The following is a 19,480-nucleotide window of genomic DNA, read 5'->3' as shown; positions in this document are numbered from 1 at the left end:
AGATCTTGTCAATTATCTCGTTTCATCTAGTTTTTTTTTTTTTTTTTTTTTTAAAGCCATTTATAGTCATTTATTTGTTGTTAGTGATAATCTTAGACTGAATTTGGATGTGATTTATGTGGTGTTCATTTGAAAGAAAGAAAAAAGACTGGGTAAAAAATTTAAATTTCTTGATTTTAATTGATTCTAATTTTTACCAAATTATATTCATTCATTCATTCATTAGACTTTATTGTCCACCTTAGTGGAAATTTGTCTTCGACTTCTCCGAACAGAAATACATCAATGACACCACATTTAAACTTACATTAAAATACACACAGTTAAGAGTACAACACTACCACCATCAACATACAACAACAGAAAATGGAAAGCAGCGCAGCTGATTAATTCTGATTATATTGATTCTTAAATCCCAAGAATCAGTTAGTGTAGCCTGTTTTCAGTTAATGAACACAACATTTTAGCACACCTCCCATTCAATAAATCACAGTAAGCTCTGTGCTTTGTTCCTTTTGAAGTCTCCGATTTCAGATTCTTACCATTTTATGACAGTATTCAAACAATAAATGCTGTTTTGGCACTGTTTCATGTGTAGAGACAGATCACTGTAGCGGCTCAGTTCAAGAGAAGCGGCAAGTGCATGTGAACTGATCATTTCCACTTTAATACCGTTTCTGCATGAAATAAATATGAATAAACATTTGGAGGTATGTTAAAAGAAAGATTACAACTTACCGAAATATCCTGTCATGTAATCACTTAATTAGTGTTTCAACCATGCAACGATTTCAGTATAACAGCTTGTAAAAAATGTCACGTAATGTCACATTTACACCAGAAAAAAACATATTCGATTACCTTTTTTTTTTTTCCTTGAGAAAATTTGGCATGTATTGTACCTGATATGTTTCCAAAATAATCGATATTGAATTTAATCGAATCGAAAGCTTTGTCAGAATTAAATTGAATCATGAAATTTGTGTCAGAACTCCTCTAATAGGCAAAGCCATAACTGTGATTCCTGATTTCATTTTCTTCTGCCATTTGTATATCTTTGATCTGTTACAGTTTTTGAAAATAACAACCGTATTCTCTCTTTCTTTCAAAGCCAGTTGCTTCTGTCAAGCAGTAGTGTGCAAGTTGGTGTCCGTCTAGGCATATTTATATACAATTCTGAGTGTATGTATGCACTTGCAGTCTTCGTTTCTTGTTTATAATGTCCGATATCACATGCCTGGAGTCCAGGCATCTCAGTATAAAGGATTTCCAAAGGGCCTAAATAGCCGTATATCTGCTGGATCTTGGCCGTGTGTGGAAGCGCTGGATGTACTGTATCCTCCCACTGATGCCTTCTGCCCACGTGCAAAGCAAACACTCTTAAGTCATCACGGTCCGGTTTGCTCACACAACCATAACACCGAGGTCTGTTTGGATGACTGAGAGTGTTCAAGCCGAGCTTCCAAAGTGGAAGACTGGGAAACGGTGATGACTTGTGAGGAAATGGAGACATTGTCCTCTCATTAGACTTCATAAGCGGTCTTATCATCTGATCTGTGGCACACTTGTGTATTATTTACACCCATTACACACGAGGACACCTACAGAATGGACGCCACATATCAGAGAAGCTCTTACAGCTGCACTTCTCTCTCTTTCTCTGAAACCTGAGGCTTCTCTCTCTAAATATTTCCTTTGAGCTTGGGTTTCAGAGTCTGTTATGCCAGGAGAATGTTGGTTGGTCCCAGAGGTGTAATCTCACTACCCTTAGGCATCTGCCTTCCTCACTCACACACACACACACACACACACACACACACGTGCACACCCAAACCCACACACACACACACACATACACATACATTCAGTCTCAAGATTTAGTGGTGATCATCAGCATAGATCTCTATCAAAGTAAGACAGCTATAATGATTATAATGTGGCATGTAACTTTTTATTTCGTTCTTTTTTGGGGGGGGTTGGGTTGTTTTGTTTTATTGATTTTTTGTTTTTTTCTTATTGTTTTGTTTTTTGTTTGGTTCTTTTTTTTTGTCGTTTGTCCTTTCATTTTGTCCTGTCATGTATCGGCTGATATAGATCATTGGCATTGGTTGGTACAGTTTTTAAAACAATTTGTTTTTGACAAAGATTTTATAGTTTTAAATAAGCTGTATTTATTTAGTATTTATTTAAAAGCAGCAGTGTCTCCATGTTATATTAATATTTCCGGATTTTTTTTTTCAATATATCAACTAATACCTTAATTTTTTTATATTATTACTAAAACACTAAAAACAGTGATAATTAATTAATATTTAAAAGAACATCTATATTTTTTTTATTCGTATTACATATTTTATGTTATGTTATGTTATGTTTATGTTTTTTATGTTTATGTATCAGCTTATTGGTATTGGTCAGATTTTTGGCAAATTTTTAAAATCTGTCATTAAGTGATGTTATTTATATAGGTAGGTTTAAAAAAAAAATGTCAAGTTTAATTAATTTTAACACACTTGTTTAGAAACCTTCTCTTGAGTATTTTTTTCTCCACTATGAGAGTAGTTGACCTAAAAGAGAAATCTAACTGTAAAGCCCTAAACTCTGACCATGCGACATTTTGAATACTTTGGAATTCTTCAGCTTCGATCGTGTCTGCTCTGCATAGACTTGCTGTTATTAGTCATTTATCTCACCCCTCGGATACAGAAGGCCTTGTTTGTGTCGTGGTCTTCACCATGTTGGAATGTGAAGCTGAAAAAACATGCTGGACAGCTGTGGAACATGAGCTGCAGATAGAGACATGCACTGTTTGTTTACTCACAATGGCTCAGGGATTTAAAGCTATATAAAGACCAGCTTCTTTTGAGGAAAGAGGAATTTCTGTGAGATGATTCACATTGACTCTCAGACGTGTTGAGAGGTTATGTAGTGGAGACCACTGACTCTCTTATGATTATTATATTTTTGTATATTTTTTAGTAGTTGTTTGCAGAACTGTGAGCTGGTGTGTGGTGTTTTCTCTACTACCAGGATTTGGATCATTTTATGAGCAGGAGCTGTGTGATTTTAAAGGAATTTTTTATGGGGCACAGCAGCATTCCTAATCCAAACACAGAAGCATCCTCCCACACGTCCCAAATCCTTACAATAACAGCTTCTTACTACGAGGGGTATTTTCTGCTGAAAGTCCCATTTTCACCATTAAACTCAGTTTAAAACAACGGTCAGGTTAAGTCAAAGATCCCAATTTTTCTCTGGCCCAGTCAGTGTTGAATTAAGATCTTGCAGGTTTTAATCAACACACAGAAATATTTGAGCCCATACAGCTGGGACAGAACATTCCTCTGAAATAACCCATAAACCCCAGACGTATGCTCTCACTCCGATTGTGTGAACGCAATGAGAGAGGTAGAAGACTGGAGGTTCTGCAGCTATGCTAGTGCTCAGGGTAAGTTCCCATGCCGTTGTGTTTCCTGGTCAGGGCCATTGAAAGGCCTTGTTCTAACAAAACGAACCAGCCCACCCCCAGCTTCGGCTTTTCCTCTCCGTAATAAGCATGCCATATGTATGTTCTCACTTTGAATGCCCTGTGCATTGACAATAAACGACGTAAAACCCCATGTGCAAAAGTGTCTTTGGTGCTCTGCATGTTAAATGCCTATGTTATTTCTTGGCACTGATTGACACTTGCCATTGAAGGAAAAGGTGAAATTATGTGTGGTGTCTCATCCAGACGTCTGTGAACAGTTTTAGATCAAGAGTCAGATTTATTGCATTACAAATCCCTATCAGAATGAATTCAGATCTTTTGAGTTGCACGTTCCTCAGAGAAAATGTTTACATACCAGCTGATTTAGTCAGTTTACACACTGTGATGAATCTGATGTCATATAATTTTGTATGAAGTTTTTCAATATCTTTTATTATTTCTGTACATGTTTGTGTGCAGGGTACCAGGGAGAACACTCAGACCATCACTGCAGCAATGCTGGGAGATGCTCTGCACAAGGAGAACGACTTCGCTCTCATCATAGATGGAAAGACACTGAAGTAAATGGGATGACCCTAGGAAACATTACAAAGAGGTGGTGGGCAAACGCCAGTATGTTTCCTGACTTGGCTCTTTTCCTGCAAGGCTGGTGATATGCTGCGGTGATGTAACTATACCTGGGGAATTTGCTGAAAATGGGCAGAAATCAGCAAGAACTTAATCCAGTCCAATAATAACAGTAACAAAACCCTTACAAAGTATTACAACAAAGATTTCCTGTACACAAGGGGTTTAAAAAAAAGTGTCGCGCAGGGGGCACTTGAAAGTAAATATTATCTAGAAAATGTATCAGTTTTATTTTGGCTGTAGTACCAAAGACAACGAAAAAAGGTAAAATGTAATTTAGGCAAGACAAAACGTTTTTTTTTTAATGTTTAGTTTTCACACACAATCCAAATTGGTCTGTCAGCATGAAAATATCAAGCAGAAACTTTATGAAGAGAGACCATCAAGATGTTTAAATTAAATAAGATTGAGAAAATAATTTCAGTTAGACTGCTGTCACTTTAAGAGCTGCACAGATCCAATATGCTGTTATACATGTTTTCTTTAAAAGATTTTCTATAATTGTTCAAGGCCAATAAAGTGGCAAAAATAACTCCGTTCAATACTCCCGCGCTTATATGTTTTCTTTTAATTATTTTTTATATCGCCTCTCTGATTTGCATTTCAGCACCTTAAAATCACTTGTTTTTTAAACCGCAATGCTTTAAAATGTGTGCAAACAACGATACTGTTGGTCTTCGGGACCAAGTACGACAGTACACAGCAACGTCACAATAGACTCATATAGAGGCGATAGTCACAAAAATCTCATACTGGTTACTCATGGGGAGGGATACAAACCCCCCCCCCCCCCCCCCCCCCCCCCCCTTTTAAAAAAACACAGTATTCGCACACGCCCTAACTTACAAATGAAAGAAGTCTCTTTTTTTTTTTTTTTAGGGTCCAGGCATGGGATGTTTGTTTTTTTTCAAGGAGGAATAAAAGACTTCCATGGGTGTATTACAAATTGGGTCACTGTAGATTAGATGCAGGGTTTAAATTTATTTCCCGTTGTTAGACCAAAGTACCACAGGAAGTTTAAGCTCGGCTTAACTTTTACCCGTTTCACAGGGGGATGTACATTTTCTCTTTGCAGGTTAATAACACCCTTTGCCCTTCCGGTGGGAACTGACTCCATCTTGGTGACTTTATTCCTGTGCACTACAAAACATCATGACTGGCAACAATTACAGGGAAATGCGCTGTGCGTTTTAAAGAACAAATTAACCTTCCCTACCCTTTAAGGTCGCAACCCTTCCCGCAAAACATATTAGTACCGCTTTCAAAGCAGTTGTATTACTAATGAGTGTTATTTTTTATAATAGTAGATTGTAGTCAGATTGTCTGTCAGTTATACACAAAGTTAAACTGTGTGTTCGCAGACTAGTATAAAGTGTTTAAAAAAAAATGCTATACAGCGAAAGAAACATATGAGGAACCAATTGAGCATGACAAGGAACTGCCAAAAATCAGTGTCAATTTCCAGAAACAACGCACACCACAGGTGCCACAGCCATTATGCAATGCTTGATGTAATCCATCCTATCTGCTTTCGCTCACTACACACACACATACGAACAGCCACATGGTGTCCGGAGGAGAACAGATTTGTGCCTGCAGATGAGTAAATGTTAAACTGACTCTAGAGGTCTCCTGCTATATCGGCAGCAATCTCTGGTTCACTGGAGAGCCTTACATCACTCTACATTCATTGCTTACAGGATGACCTGTGAACGTTAAACCAGGGTTAAACCCCGGAGGAGCTTTTCTAGCCGAAAGCGAGATCTTAATTTCATTTGCTGACACAGATGATGCAGTACTGTAATGTGCTGCAAGCTTTTGTATATGTTTTTTAAAGGTCAGGGATCCTGAGATCAGGTTTGGCTTCATCAGGAACACAAATTTACCCGGTTTGGGCATTTATAAGGTGTGGGTTCTTCTGTTTCTAAATGTTATGGGTTTCTAACGTTCGTGAAAAACCATTTAACTTTTTGTAGTAAATATATATTAGGTTTTTTTTTTTTTTTTTTTTCAGATCTTGTGTAAAACTGGCTTGCCAGCTGCAGCGATTTGTGAGCCAGTTATTCGTTTCTGTGTTTTTTATTTTAATGATTCAGTCACAACACAAAGTTCACAAAATGATCAATAAATAAATTGTTGAATCGGTCTTAATCAGAGTGATATTTTTAAACATCTATACTCATTACTTATAATGAATTAATAGGACATGTAATAACATTTACTTAGGATTTTTTTTTTTGGTAAAATTTTGCATCCTTGCATAAAAGTCTATTTCAAGTAAATGAGGTTCTTTTGAGCTTTCAGTTTATCAAAGAATCCAGAAAAATTAATAGTTTCCACAAAAGTAGCGCAACTGTTTTTAACACTGGAAATAAAGGAAATGTTTTCTTGAGCAGCAAATCTACATATTAGATTGATTTCTGAAGTATCATGTGACACTGAAGACCTTAAGTAAAAATGCTACTGAAAATTCAGCTTTGCCATTACACGAATATCTTTGAATTAAAATATATATTTGTGTGTGCATATATATATATATATATAGATATATATATATATTAATATATATATATATATATATATATATATAATATACATACACAATATTCTTATATAAATGTAGCCATGGTGAGCCTTATTTTAAAAACATTAAGAACTGAACAGAATTTAGTTGGATGTTATTTGGTGGTGAAGACACAATGATGGATAAGTTTCTAAATGGTAATGGTAATTTTGAAGAGACAGATTCATTATGTGAAGTTGGATAATGTCCACAACAGGCGGCCAAAAAGATCAAATCAAATGAACGTAGTCAACACTAATAATTGGCAACAAGAGAAAATGGCCTCAGATCCCTCTATAAAGGTGTCATTGCAAATCCTGCAATTATATATGTAAATCTCTAATCTCTTTCCTTGTGGAAAGATAAATAAAATGTCAGTTTCAACCGTGGTTTCAACATTTCACATCAGAGCAGATATCACTCTTTGTCACTTTGTAATTTTTATTTATTTATTTTCTTTCCAGGGTTTCACCTCTGCAGAAGTCTGAGGTGGTTGAGATGGTGAAAAAACAGGTGAAAGTGATCACTCTGGCCATTGGCGATGGAGCCAACGATGTGGGCATGATCCAGACCGCCCATGTGGGTGTCGGCATCTCTGGCAATGAAGGACTGCAGGCTGCCAACTCATCAGACTACTCTATTGCACAGGTGAGAAACTATCAAATTGCACATGCCTGCAGGAAGAAAGAATAAGTTAGCTAAATTGTGAGTAAATTAAATAATATTAATTGATAAATTATAATGAAATTAATGAAAAAAATGATGGCATTTATTATAGAAATAAAATTACACGAAATAAAATGTAATCTGCTGGCTTCTAAGTCCTGGAAGCCATATCAGTTACCAATGTAAACACAACGGCTTTGTCTTGTTTCACTACAGTGCAACTCCCAGAAAATAAAATCTGGTTTCTAGATTATGTGTATCTAGGGTGAAGGGTTAAAACCTGTGGCTCATAGATTCTGCAGTCTGAGATAGCAGAAAGCGGGTGGGTCGAGCTTCGGTTTACATGGCTTAGTGTTTCACGTAGCTCAAACTCCCCTGCCTGATGGTGAAACGGGACCTGTCCCTCTTATGTAAACTTAATTAAGAAGATGTTTTGTAATTCAACAGATTTTGATATAGCATAATCTTCATTGGTTCGTTCCCAACAAGAAAGAGCTCAAGTGTCGCCGATCGCTGTCTTTATCGCTCTCGGCCATCTCTGTTCTCAGGTTTCATTTCCCGTTTTGTAGCAGTTCATGGAAACATCCCTCTTTCACACTTGTTTTTCTCCTATATTGCCCTCTGAGCTGTCTGTTCACTGGCCTCATGCATCGGTTGCAAGAAAGCATCTTGTCTTTTCTTAAGTGCCTCATCATATTGTAGGTGGAGGTGGTAGGGAATGCGGGCAGTTTCATAGAAAGTAAGCCAGACTGCCTTCCAATAAAATGGCTAAATATGATATGTGCTGGATCAGGCCAGGGAAACTGGTGTGCAGTACCAGCAGCAGCTTACTGTGCATTCATCATCCTGAACCGTGTCAGCATTTGCCTATGGGCTTTTCACAATGGCTTTACAATTTATAAAAAAATGAAAATGTATACATAAACTGTTGGTGTCTATATTTTTTTAAAAAACTAAGTTTTTAATGTAACCCTTATGCAAAAAAAAATTTTATGGTTTATTAAATTTAGGGAAAAAGGAATGTTTAGAATGTAACGATTTCCCTACTGCCAAAAACCAAAAGAAAAAAAACTGACTTGAAACCTTTTTTAGCGAAAAACTTGTTCAAATCATTAGGGGACCACGAATATACAATATATAATAAAATTTATTTATTTTGGGATATATACAGAATATTATTTTCATTTTATTTAGTCTGATTAAACGTCATGAAGGGCCACAAGCTGCAGAATTAATCTTTTTCCCATGATATAAACAAGCCCAAATTTTTTTTTCTCAGTATGGGCCTTTGTTTTAAACTGGGGTTTTCCCTCCGGGAAATTTCCATTTTCCAAAAAAACCCTTTAAAAGCTTGATGTATAAAATATGATTCCAATTTAAATTTTTTTGGGTTTTGTCAAAAGGTTTTAAATAAACTGTTCCATTCATCAGGCTTTACAGGGGTTAAAGCCATCCTTTAAAAATTAATATAATGAAGGATTTTTTATTTTTTAAAAATTAGTATTTAATTCAAATTAGGGTTATTGTTTCAGATCTTTGGTGGGGGTATTGTGTGTCTTATATCGCCCATGTGCCCCCAAGTGTAAATTCTTTTAAAAGAACTCAAAAGGGGGTTTCCCGGGGGTGGCGGTGAATTTTGTTTTAAACCCAGGGTTTTTGTTTTGCTTGGGGCTTTTTTGAAGTTTGGATTAAGTTGTTTATGTAAAGGGGTAAATGGGGTGTGAGCGGAATTTGCAGGCTTCAGCCTCGCACTGGGTTTCCCCCAAGATCTGCAGTTTTTGGAAAGGCTCAACGCTCACTTATCGTCTGTCATCAGCCCCTCCATCCAGGGGAAAAGCCCCCCGGCCCCCTAAAAGGCCCCCCTCCTTTACATCCCCCCCTTTTCCCTCCCTTTAAAGTGACGGTTTTTTTTTAGGGGAACGATGTTTAAAAAACTGTCCATTCAGGGCTCTTTGGGAAAAATAAAACATGGTCCCTAAATCATCTTTGTTGTGTTTTCATTAACACATATTATTTTTTACCTGTCAGGGGGTCACTGAATTTGAGCACCTGTGAAAATTTGGATTTTGCATATTTTTTTATTTAGGGTATATAAAGGGGCTATAAAAACTAAAAAACTTGTTTTGTTTGTTTGTAACCAATAACATGTAAGTCTTTTGGTTTGTTTTTGTTATTTTAATTGCATAACGTATGAAAAAATCCAAGTTTTCCTGGTACCCCGATTTGATCTGCAATAAACACCCTTTCAGCATTTTGGGGTTATTTGTAGCAAAACACATCCTGATTACATTTTTATGTCAAGCCAGTGAAAAACAATTTAAAATTTTCGTGAATGTTGTGGGGTGAAATCCCCCGTGTTTTACTCCAAGTGAGTTTTTGGGGGGACCGTTTTGGGGTGTAGTGGGGCTGAAATTAATGTTTTTGAAAAAATATTATCTACTCAACTTTTGCAATTATGTTATGAAACAACAAAAAAAATTGGGTGATTTCATCGACTGTTTGAAACTGACTTGATGAAAATTAAACCCAAAGGCACAACACAAAAAGCATTTTATATTCATAAATCTGACACGACCCGTGATTTTAAAATTTTTATCTAAGTTTTGATTTGGGTGAGGATTAAAATACCATTGTGACAATCAGGTTTAAACTAATTCTTAGTGGCCAGCTGATAAACCTGATAAACTTTTCATAATATAAGACAGTTATTAAAAGCCAAACTTAATGTGTTAACCAAAACAACAATTACTTTGTTTTTGCACAGCTGCAAAAATTGTTCTCCTTTCCCCTTTCTTTTCAAAAAAATAAAGATTGTATCTGGAAATTTTCCCGGAATTGATGAACGTTTTGTTTGTCCTGCAAATCCCGGCTTCCCCGTTGCCCAAGGATAAAGTTTCCTTTATTTTTTAAACCAAAACCCCTTTTGTGTTGGCTGGGGGAATGTGATCTTGTTAAACATAGGCCCTTTAAAGAAAATTATTCTGTCCCCCCTTCCTCTCACAGTTTAAATACTTGAAAGAAACTTCGTTGGTTCACGGGCTTTGGAATTCAACCCTGTTGCCTGCTCCCGTATTCTTCTACGAACATTGGCTTTATATTATTGGGAAAAAGTCATATTAATGTCTTATCAAACTCAGGGGACAAAATGGATGACAGAGCACCAAACCCCTTTTTTGCTTAGCCCTTAAAATCCTTTCACGGAGATTTTGATACCTTTTTAAAGAAAAAATGGATTTGATGTCTCCATCTTGCTGAGGAATGCAGGTCTGCGATGTGGGGACAAGACCCTTGTGGGGTTTGACAGTTTCAGGCCTGGTGTGATAGGGTTCAGAGACCTGCCTGACAAGTTAAGGGGGGTATCAGCACCACTTTACATAGGGCGTTTTGGGCCGGGTTTTATTGCACACGCTTGGTTTCGAGAAGTTTCCTCAGGGACAAACTTTGGTTTCCTCAAGAGCTGAAAGAAGAGTTAGTAGCAGATAATGGTCTAAAAAACCATTAGGAAAATAACCTTTTTTTTTTTAATTTCTAAGATTTTTAAAATCCATGAAAGGACTTTTGGTACATACCTTGTGCTAGTATGCAAAAGACATATGTCAAAAGGGAAAAGATTGTCCAAATTTAAACATATAGTGCATATTTCTTGTATTGGATTTATTCTTTACGACCCTGTCGATTTTTATTTATTGATGTTCGAAATCATAATTGCAATGTGTTTTTGGGTTTTTAAAATGGACAAGAAGCCTTCAGTCACTAATGCATCCAAGTAAGGAGAAAAGCATACACATTAGCGGGTACTTCATGTTGAAATTCATGCTTTATCCAATTTATCTCTCTTTTGTAAAATGTTCCCTCTGTATGCAGCCACTGCCGATTTGAACAGACCAACAACCAGTATTCATGAGCTGTACAACCCCAGCAGAAACATGAGCACTTCAAAATCCGTTTTTTTTCCCCCTCGGCCCTCTTGCGTCCACTTGACCCTTGAACTCTTTTTCCCTTTCATTTTGATTTTGTTTTATGTGCGTGGTAAATCTCTAAAAAGCCCCTTAGATGTCCTCTGTTGGCGTCCAGTTATGCTGTAGATGTGAGAACAAGGATAAGGAATGAATCAGGACTTCAGATGACCGTGGTTCTTCTGCCTCTCCAAATGTACAGCATGGCATGGTTTGTGAGTTAGTTCGGCCCATTTCATAGCCATTTCCTGTTTACATGTTTCTGTGCTGTTTAGATGTGGGAAGCTGCTTTGTCGTGTTATAAAGTGGAAGCCATGATGATTTTTTCCTTATTTTAAATTCGAAGATTAAATCCGTGGGAATCTCAGAGCCTGAAAGTGCGAGCAATTATCGCTCAATGAATTTGATATTTTAAACATTTTGGTACTAGTCTTGCCGGGCGGCTTTCATGTATCTTTTCCTTCTGGTTTGGCCGGGGGGTTGTGTTTTTTTGTTCCAAAATGAAAGTTCCCTTCAACACAAACATTTCTGACTGTATCACATTTCAACATTTCTCATCAATCAAGGAAAAAGCATCTCTTTCCTTAATTTTTTTTTTCTTATTATTTTGCATAAGAGGTGGCTCTGGAACAACTACGCCCAGTAAATGGCCTGACCCCAAACCGCCCTCAGAATATTTCTAGCCACTTTTTAAGCTCGCTTTTGAATCTCCAAGAGAACTGAAAGCACCCAGCGCACCCCAGCTCGTAGAGGTGAATGTTATCCTCCTCGGGCCCCTCTTTTGTTATGAGCAGAAAATGTATTCCCCCTCTCCAAGGGGCCTTACAATATAATAGGGCAGAGCTTTACTGTTTCCGTGCCTCACACCAAAAACACCTGGTTTTGTAAGAGCTTGACATTCAAGACACTTGCTTCCCTAATAGGGTAAAGGATACATTTGTCACCCTAATAGTTTACCTTTGTGTCCGTAGGCTTTTCTTCAATAATTTTTACAGACATTAACCTCAAGGAAGTGGATAAGGATGTTAGTGGGCCCTTTAGCCTTCTCAACTTGTGGTTAGCAATGGATATGTGCACATCTTAAATTTTTTTTTTTTTTTACTATCCAGTGTTGTATCCTGTATATCATAGTAGCTTCAGAATGGTTTCTATTGTTTCAGATAGATGTTTTTCCAGTTGTAACCACACAATAGCACTGATCTTCCAACATTGTCAGAAAAAGAAGTTGGTTAACCTAAACGTTTGGGCATTCTGGTTTATTTAGTCTTTGGTTTGTGGTCTTGGGATTCTTTCGACATGAGCAAAAAATTAACCGGGAAAAATAACTTTTCAGAAACTTAGTTGGATTAGCTGCTTTGAGACATGCAAAAAGCCCTCTTACAAATCAAATTGCTGTGCTTGCGGGCATTATCCCTGCTGGGTCTTGAGCGCTTGATTGAAAGCTCTTCAGCAGGACCAGAAGGGCTGACGGACGAGTAGCATTTCTGAGGTAATTACAGGGGCCCCATTCAGACAGAGCAGCAGGCTAAAAAAAAGACGGGGGCCCGAGTGGGGGCCCTGGGGGCCCGGGAGTCCTCTGGTTCCATCAAAGGGGAAAACCCCAGCTAGTTTTTTTTGGGTTTTTCCCCAAAAAGGCCCGCCTTATTGGCTTTTAAAATTTTTTTTGGTTTTCTGGGTATTTGGGTTTTACAAATACTGGGGTTTAAAAATTTTGGGGTTTTTTTTTTATATTGGAAAAAAGCCACTATTTCTCCCCCCAGGCTGCCAATTTAAAAAACACTAACGTTTTGAAAAAATTTTTTTTTTAAAAAAAACTTTTTTCTATTTTATATCTTTAAAATGAATTATTTTTGTATGGGAAAGCTGAATTTCACAGCCACAACACCAGTCTTCATTGGGCAAAGTGATCCTTTAAAACATGTCGAAAGAAAAATTTCCCTTTTTTTTTTTTCAAAGTTAAAACGGGTTTTTCGGGGTTAAAAATTTTGAGAAATCGTGATCATTTTTTTTTCTGGGTTCTTTGTTAAATAGAAAGTTCAGAAGAACAGCATTTAATTAAAATAGTTTTTTTTTTTTTTTTGTAACTTATGCTTTTAAACACTTTAAACATCAAATTTCTCAAAGTTTCATTAAAAAATAATATTTAAATGACCCCAACCTTTTTAAAATTAGTGTTTTATAAAGAAAATGTGCCATTGTTACTGTCAGGTTTAAAAGCTCTTTTCATTCATTTTTTTTTTTTATTTTTTTTTTTTGATTAAAATTTTATTTCCCAAAAAATTTTGGGGTTTTTTTCCTTTTCCCCCCCCTACAAATAATATTTTTCCAAATAATTTTTTGGTTTTTTTTTTTGGAAACAATTGAAAAAATTTTTATACTTTTTTTTTTTTTTTTACTTTGGGGGAAACAAATTATTTAAAAATTTTTATGTCTTTAACCCTAAAAATTAATTTTAATTAAAAAAAAAACATAAAAACAAAAACAAAAATAACTTTCCCATTTGAAAAAATGTTTCCCCCGGGCCTTTTTATTTTACAAAGCTTTTATATTAAAGATAGGAGTTTGGGTTTTTCCCCGTGTGGGTTTGGTGGGGCTACCAACAAATCGTAATGGGCCCCACTGGGGGAAAATTGATATCCAGTTTTAAAGGGGGCCAAGCTGTTTTTTTAAGACATAGTAGCTAGTTTATTCCTGTTCCAAGGTCAGCCAGACCCCCACCAGTTGGCCACCTAAAGCAGCTTGGACCAGCTGCCATGGTTTTCCCGAGCCACAGCTACGCTAGTTTTAGCTGAGATTTTCAAGCAGAGACATGGAGCAAAGAGGTGCCCGCTTCTCATGTTTGTCTCTTCCCTTTGGGTTCCTTCCCACCCAAACATGGAGACAGAGGAGGCGGGGGTGGACATCACAGATTTCAAAATCCTCTGAAAAATACACTCGCCGAGAGCCCCTCAGGCACGAGTCTCATGGGGACACCCACAAACTCTCTCTCTCTCTCGCTTACACCCACCCACCACACTCCTCGCCATTTTCAGATTTGTGGGCAGCAGATGGGCAGAGGGCAGCAGTCCACCCTCCACGCCGAGCACCTCTCGAATGACGCCAGTAAGAGCAGAAAACAGAGAGAGCCCTCACACTATGTACCTCGGTCCTAATGACGCAAATCAATGAATCTGTTCTCATTGAAAGGAAGCCGGGAGAGAGCGGGCACTCACAGGACCGGACACCGAGGACCAGGCCAAAACGCTCTCATCAGATTGCATGTCGCTGCTCTGAATAGATGGCTTTAGTTTGAACTAGCACAACAATATCCTGCAGCCCGTAGCCCCTCAATGAGGCAGACCTCGCATTAATTCAGCTCTCTCTCTGACCCACCTGTTTGACTAGCCAGCATGCACGTGGCACGAATTTTCGTGGATTTTGATCAAAATTTGGTATTAGGAATTCTTAGAGTCGGGAATTTGTGTGCGAGGCGGGAAGGAAAACAACATAACTGATGCGATATTGGTAATTTATTGCATGTTTGTTTGTGCAAATGGGTTTCATAAAGCAGCAGATTCTCTTTTAAAAAATTACTCACGGAGAATGCACCTGTTTGGACAAGGAAAATGGGAGTTGGAACAGGTGGGCAGGTGGCTGGGGGGCATTGGGGGGAAGTGAAATGCGCCATCCTCCTCTTTCTTCTCCTCTCTGGTTCTCTATGGACGAGCAGAGGGGGGGTGGGGTGACAGACATTGTTTTGGGAACATTTTCCACGCACTGGCTCACACTGTTGAATGAAGAGAGGCTGGCGGTGGATGCGAGGGGGTTCTGTAAAAACCCCAAAAATTGTGTAGCAATTTCCCGCTTTCATAATGGAGTAAATGAAGCGAGGAAGGGAAGGAACATGTGTCCGCATGGCCATGGCCATCTGCACAGTAACCTGGGTCCGGCCGCTTAACCGTCGAAACCTCTTACAACACACATACTCATAGAATGGGTGAGACTCTCAAAAATGGTTTTTTTCTAAATACAGTAGAGAAGCTCACAGCATTGAGCCCGAGCAAAATTGAACAGTGCTGAACTTTGGCTCCAGGTAAGTCGTATTCATTTAAGAAATGCTATTCAATGATTACTCAGTAATACTATTCTAAACCTGTATTTTTTAGTCTGTACAACCACAAAAAAAGAGAGTGTTTAGTTGTATGTCACACTGCTATTTTCTATATGGTAGAAGTGAACAGTGACCAGGGGATCACAAGTTGCTATAAAAAGCACTTAGAATCAAAGTATTGTGTAAAAATTACTCCATATGACTTGTGCATTATATGTTGTCCAATGCTAATGCAGCTGTGTGATCAATTTGTACGGGGAAAAAAATAGTTCTTGATTCTGTAAAAAATGTCATCTCATTAAATGAGAGCAGAAAAAACTGCATTATGGTTCTACAAAAAATTAAGCAGCACTGATTTCCGCATAAATATAAATAATGAAAACGGTTTTTGAGCACTAAATCAGCATAGTAGAATAGCTTTTCTGAAAGATCATGTGACACTGAAGGCTAGAGTAATGACCTGCTGAAAATTCAGCTTGACATCACATGGAATCAAGTACATTGACATGATTCAATAGAAAAACTTTTTAATATTATATTTCAGCAATATATTAAATTTTTTTAATGTATTTTTATAAACAAGTAAATCCGGCGTTGGTGAGCATAAGAGACTTCCTTCAAAAACAAATCTCTAAACAGTGTAGATTGCAAGTGGTATTTAAATGACAGAATTCTAAAAGACCTATCGGTTTAAATTTTGGGTGTCACATGATCCTGTGTTTTGCCATATTAATATTGTCTTCTTTTTTATTCTCGGCATCGCAGTTTTTAGAGTTTATACAGATTTTCCCCTCTTTTTAAAACAGCTGCTGTGAGCTATTATCACATTCTCCGATTTTAGATGACTATGACAGAATTGGTGTGCCAGACTAGTCAAAACTAATAGCGATATGAAGTGATGAACTCATCTCCATACGCGGCATGAGATATGGTTTAGATACACCATTCTTCTCTCTTCTCCTTTTCGGTTGTGGTCTTTTCCCTGGTCTCCGCCCTTAAGCCCAATAACTCACATACTTTCAGTCCACATCTAGTCTTTTGCACTGATCTGTTTTTTGTACAGTCTTAAACTCATCTTTGTTGTTATAGAAAGTCTGATATGTGATCAGTTGTTTCAGCTATGAGACACCGGGGTTGAACCAAGGTAGGGAAACAGTATCTGATTTACGAGTCATTCTGGCCTGAAGTCATGGGAAACTGTTGAAGTCTCTCTCTCTCTTACTGCAGCACTAACGCCCTTCCTCTCTCATTCCTGCCTGGGGTTGTCCTCTGAGTAATGATGTGTTAAGCCCAGGTTGTGGCTTCGCTATGAACAAGATAGTTGGGCTTCTCTATGTTTAGATGTTTTGAAGCCTTGGCAGTATGTTTGCTTAAAGCATGAGGGGCTTAACTGTTTTTACCTGCACTCATCTCACAGCTGTTCTTATTGATAGTCGGCTATTAATCTTTTTACTTATCAAAATGTACTATAATCTAAAACAGTGGTTTTTAGCTGGTGGGCAGGTCTAGATGAAAGAGAAAATGTTTTCAATATCTTAAAATATTGAATGCAATTTTTAATATAATTGTAATTTATTTGTTTGGTTATAATTGACATGTTTATTTCTTATTTGATTTATTTGTATGGGGGAAAATAAAAAAGTCAATATTTTTATGTTTTATCTTAAACATTTTTTATTTATTTAAATACATTAAAATTAAAAATTGTATTGGTTCGCTTGCTAAATTATTAAGAAGAGTATTATATAATAATAAATAAATAAAATACAATATAGTAAAATTTTCAATGGTGGTCTGACATTTGGCCCCCCACTATGTATATGAAAAAGTGACCCAAAGCTGGCTTATTTATTCTCCAAGAACTGATCTTGGAACAAAAACCATTTGCAGTGATACAGGTGTATGAGACTGTAGAAAGGACTGATGGGGTCAGTTCACTGCTGCTTTCATGAGAGATCTCTCTCCCTCGGGTAATTTCAAGCACTGAGAGGCCCCACAGAAAACAACAGCCATCGATCAACCTAAATTAAAATCCGCTAGGAGCAGAGTTTAAGCGCACACAAATTGGGGAATATATGATTAATGATGGTATATATTTACCTTTTAGTCACACAGGACATTATGTAGTAATGATTATCATATGCTCTGTCATTGCCCTTTTAATATGTTTACCATTTCCTTTAGGACGACTTGGGAAGCATATAGTTACTCCTTTTTTTTTTTCTTTTTTTTTTTCCCTAACTTTTTACTATTTAAAAGACTTTAATTTTTTGAATGATAATTGAATTTAATTTAAATTAATTTAATAATTGAATTTTTTTTTTTTATATCTCAATTAAATTATTATTATTATTGTACTTAAATTTAGTTTGTTTTAATAATGTGCTTTATATAATTGGGTAACATGCCAAATTTTCTTTTTAAATGTTCACATTTGAGTCGTTTACCATTGCATTGTCTTTTTGTCTTTCAGATCTGGTTTGCATTTGTGAACGGCTTCTCGCAGATTCTGTTCGAGCGCTGGTGCATCGGCCTGTACAAACGTGGTAAGAGTGTTTGCATTCATACATCTGTCTGGGTGTGTGATTTACTCTCCCCTCTTCATTACTGTGAGAGGAAAAGTGTTAAAACGCCTCCCCTGTCGCGCTCAGGCAAGAAACTCATTAGCCGCGGCACCCCAGCCAGCTCCTTTACTGCGGCCCGTGTCAGTGCCATCCTGAAAAATCTCCCTCTTATTTATGACCGCTTGTCAATCCGTATTCCCTCCGTGCCCAGAACTATGTCCTGAATGTGCTGCAACAACAGACGCGTCATGCCCCGAAGAGCTGCGTTAAACAGGTCAGCGGTGGATGATAAAGGAACAGGTTGAATCCAGACACATTTAAATATACACACACACGGCCGTTTAGGTGGAGTCCTGTGAACTGGGCTGCCCTAGGGCTTGGTGATAGGAATTGATGCTGTTAATTAACATATTTTCAACAGGAAGGAAAGTTATTCAGAGGGAAAAAATGCTCCGGGTGGAGTACGTTTTTCCATTTTGCATAAACAAATGAAGATACGAAGAAAAATGACTAAGCCACCCGATTCGCTGATTGTCCTGAGAAATTATTTCTTTACGCCTGAACAAAGAACAAAATTTGAGCACGGCTTCCCATCAGCCCTGTGTAATGGATCATTGGCGTTGTGAGGCCTGTAACAACTCGGCCCTGCGCATTCTCTCTTTATCTGAGAGAGGAGGAATTCCATTGTGTCAGAGGGGATCTGTTGGATGCAACGGGCTGAAACCACCCCTTAATGGAAAAGGCCAGCCGACCATGTCAACCGCTCCAGCTGGGCCAGTGAGAGACACTTACGACTGACCCCACAACCCTCTCTGGACCATAATACCACCCCTCTCGCTTTCAACAGCTGCTGCACGGAGAAACGTTAGAGCTCTGCGGAAAAATGAAAGCATCCAGGATATCTGCTAACAAGCTGCAGGCACAGTGGCAGATGTTCGTTTTTGAATCATTTTTGCTGAGAGAGAGTGCAAATATGATAAATGCCAGAAAGTTACAGGCTCACTGAGCTATACCAAGCAAGTAAATGAAAACGGCAGACAAGGGGAGCACATCTGGTGCTCAGGATAGAATGTAGTTGTTTAGACTGCTATGTATTTTTAGGGATCTATTTTTATTTATTTTTCTTTTCAGTGTTTTTTATTAAAGAATTGAACTGTTCTGCATATATATATTAGGGCTGCCTTCGATTTGAGGTTTTTGTGGTCTAATCGCATGTTTATTAATAAACCATTTAAATAATAATAATGAGCCTTTAATTGCTACATACCCTAATAAGCACATGCATAAAGCTTGCCACAGCACACCAGGAGAAGTAATGATTATGAATGTGTCAGGGAAGAACGGTAAGGAGGCTGCATTAATATTTGAATCATTAATTGATAAACTAGTGCTTTCTTTGTTTTCAGTTTAAGAGATTAATTTGGCGACACTGCCTCGTCATCTCTGCAGTAGTGGATGCGCCTGTATGTTTCACATGGATTACATAATCCATTTGAATTGGGTTCATTTGAAAGTGAACATTTT

At 37.6% G+C, this 19,480-nt stretch overlaps 1 protein-coding gene across 1 annotated transcript in view; it reads left to right on the top strand.

Moving 5' to 3' along the window:
* LOC122139688 (phospholipid-transporting ATPase IA-like) overlaps positions 1-19,480 on the top strand; it is a 54,031-nt gene that overhangs the window by 12,031 nt on the left and 22,520 nt on the right. The window contains exons 3-5 of the mRNA XM_042738802.1: positions 3,950-4,050; positions 7,145-7,328; positions 17,866-17,946. Of these exons, the coding sequence (XP_042594736.1) occupies positions 3,950-4,050; positions 7,145-7,328; positions 17,866-17,946 (366 nt within the window). The remainder of the gene's footprint in view (positions 1-3,949; positions 4,051-7,144; positions 7,329-17,865; positions 17,947-19,480) is intronic.

Source organism: Cyprinus carpio, chromosome B14 (assembly GCF_018340385.1).
Source record: "Cyprinus carpio isolate SPL01 chromosome B14, ASM1834038v1, whole genome shotgun sequence".
Taxonomy (NCBI): Eukaryota; Metazoa; Chordata; class Actinopteri; order Cypriniformes; family Cyprinidae; genus Cyprinus; species Cyprinus carpio.
This window is presented reverse-complemented; position numbering and strand designations above follow the sequence as displayed.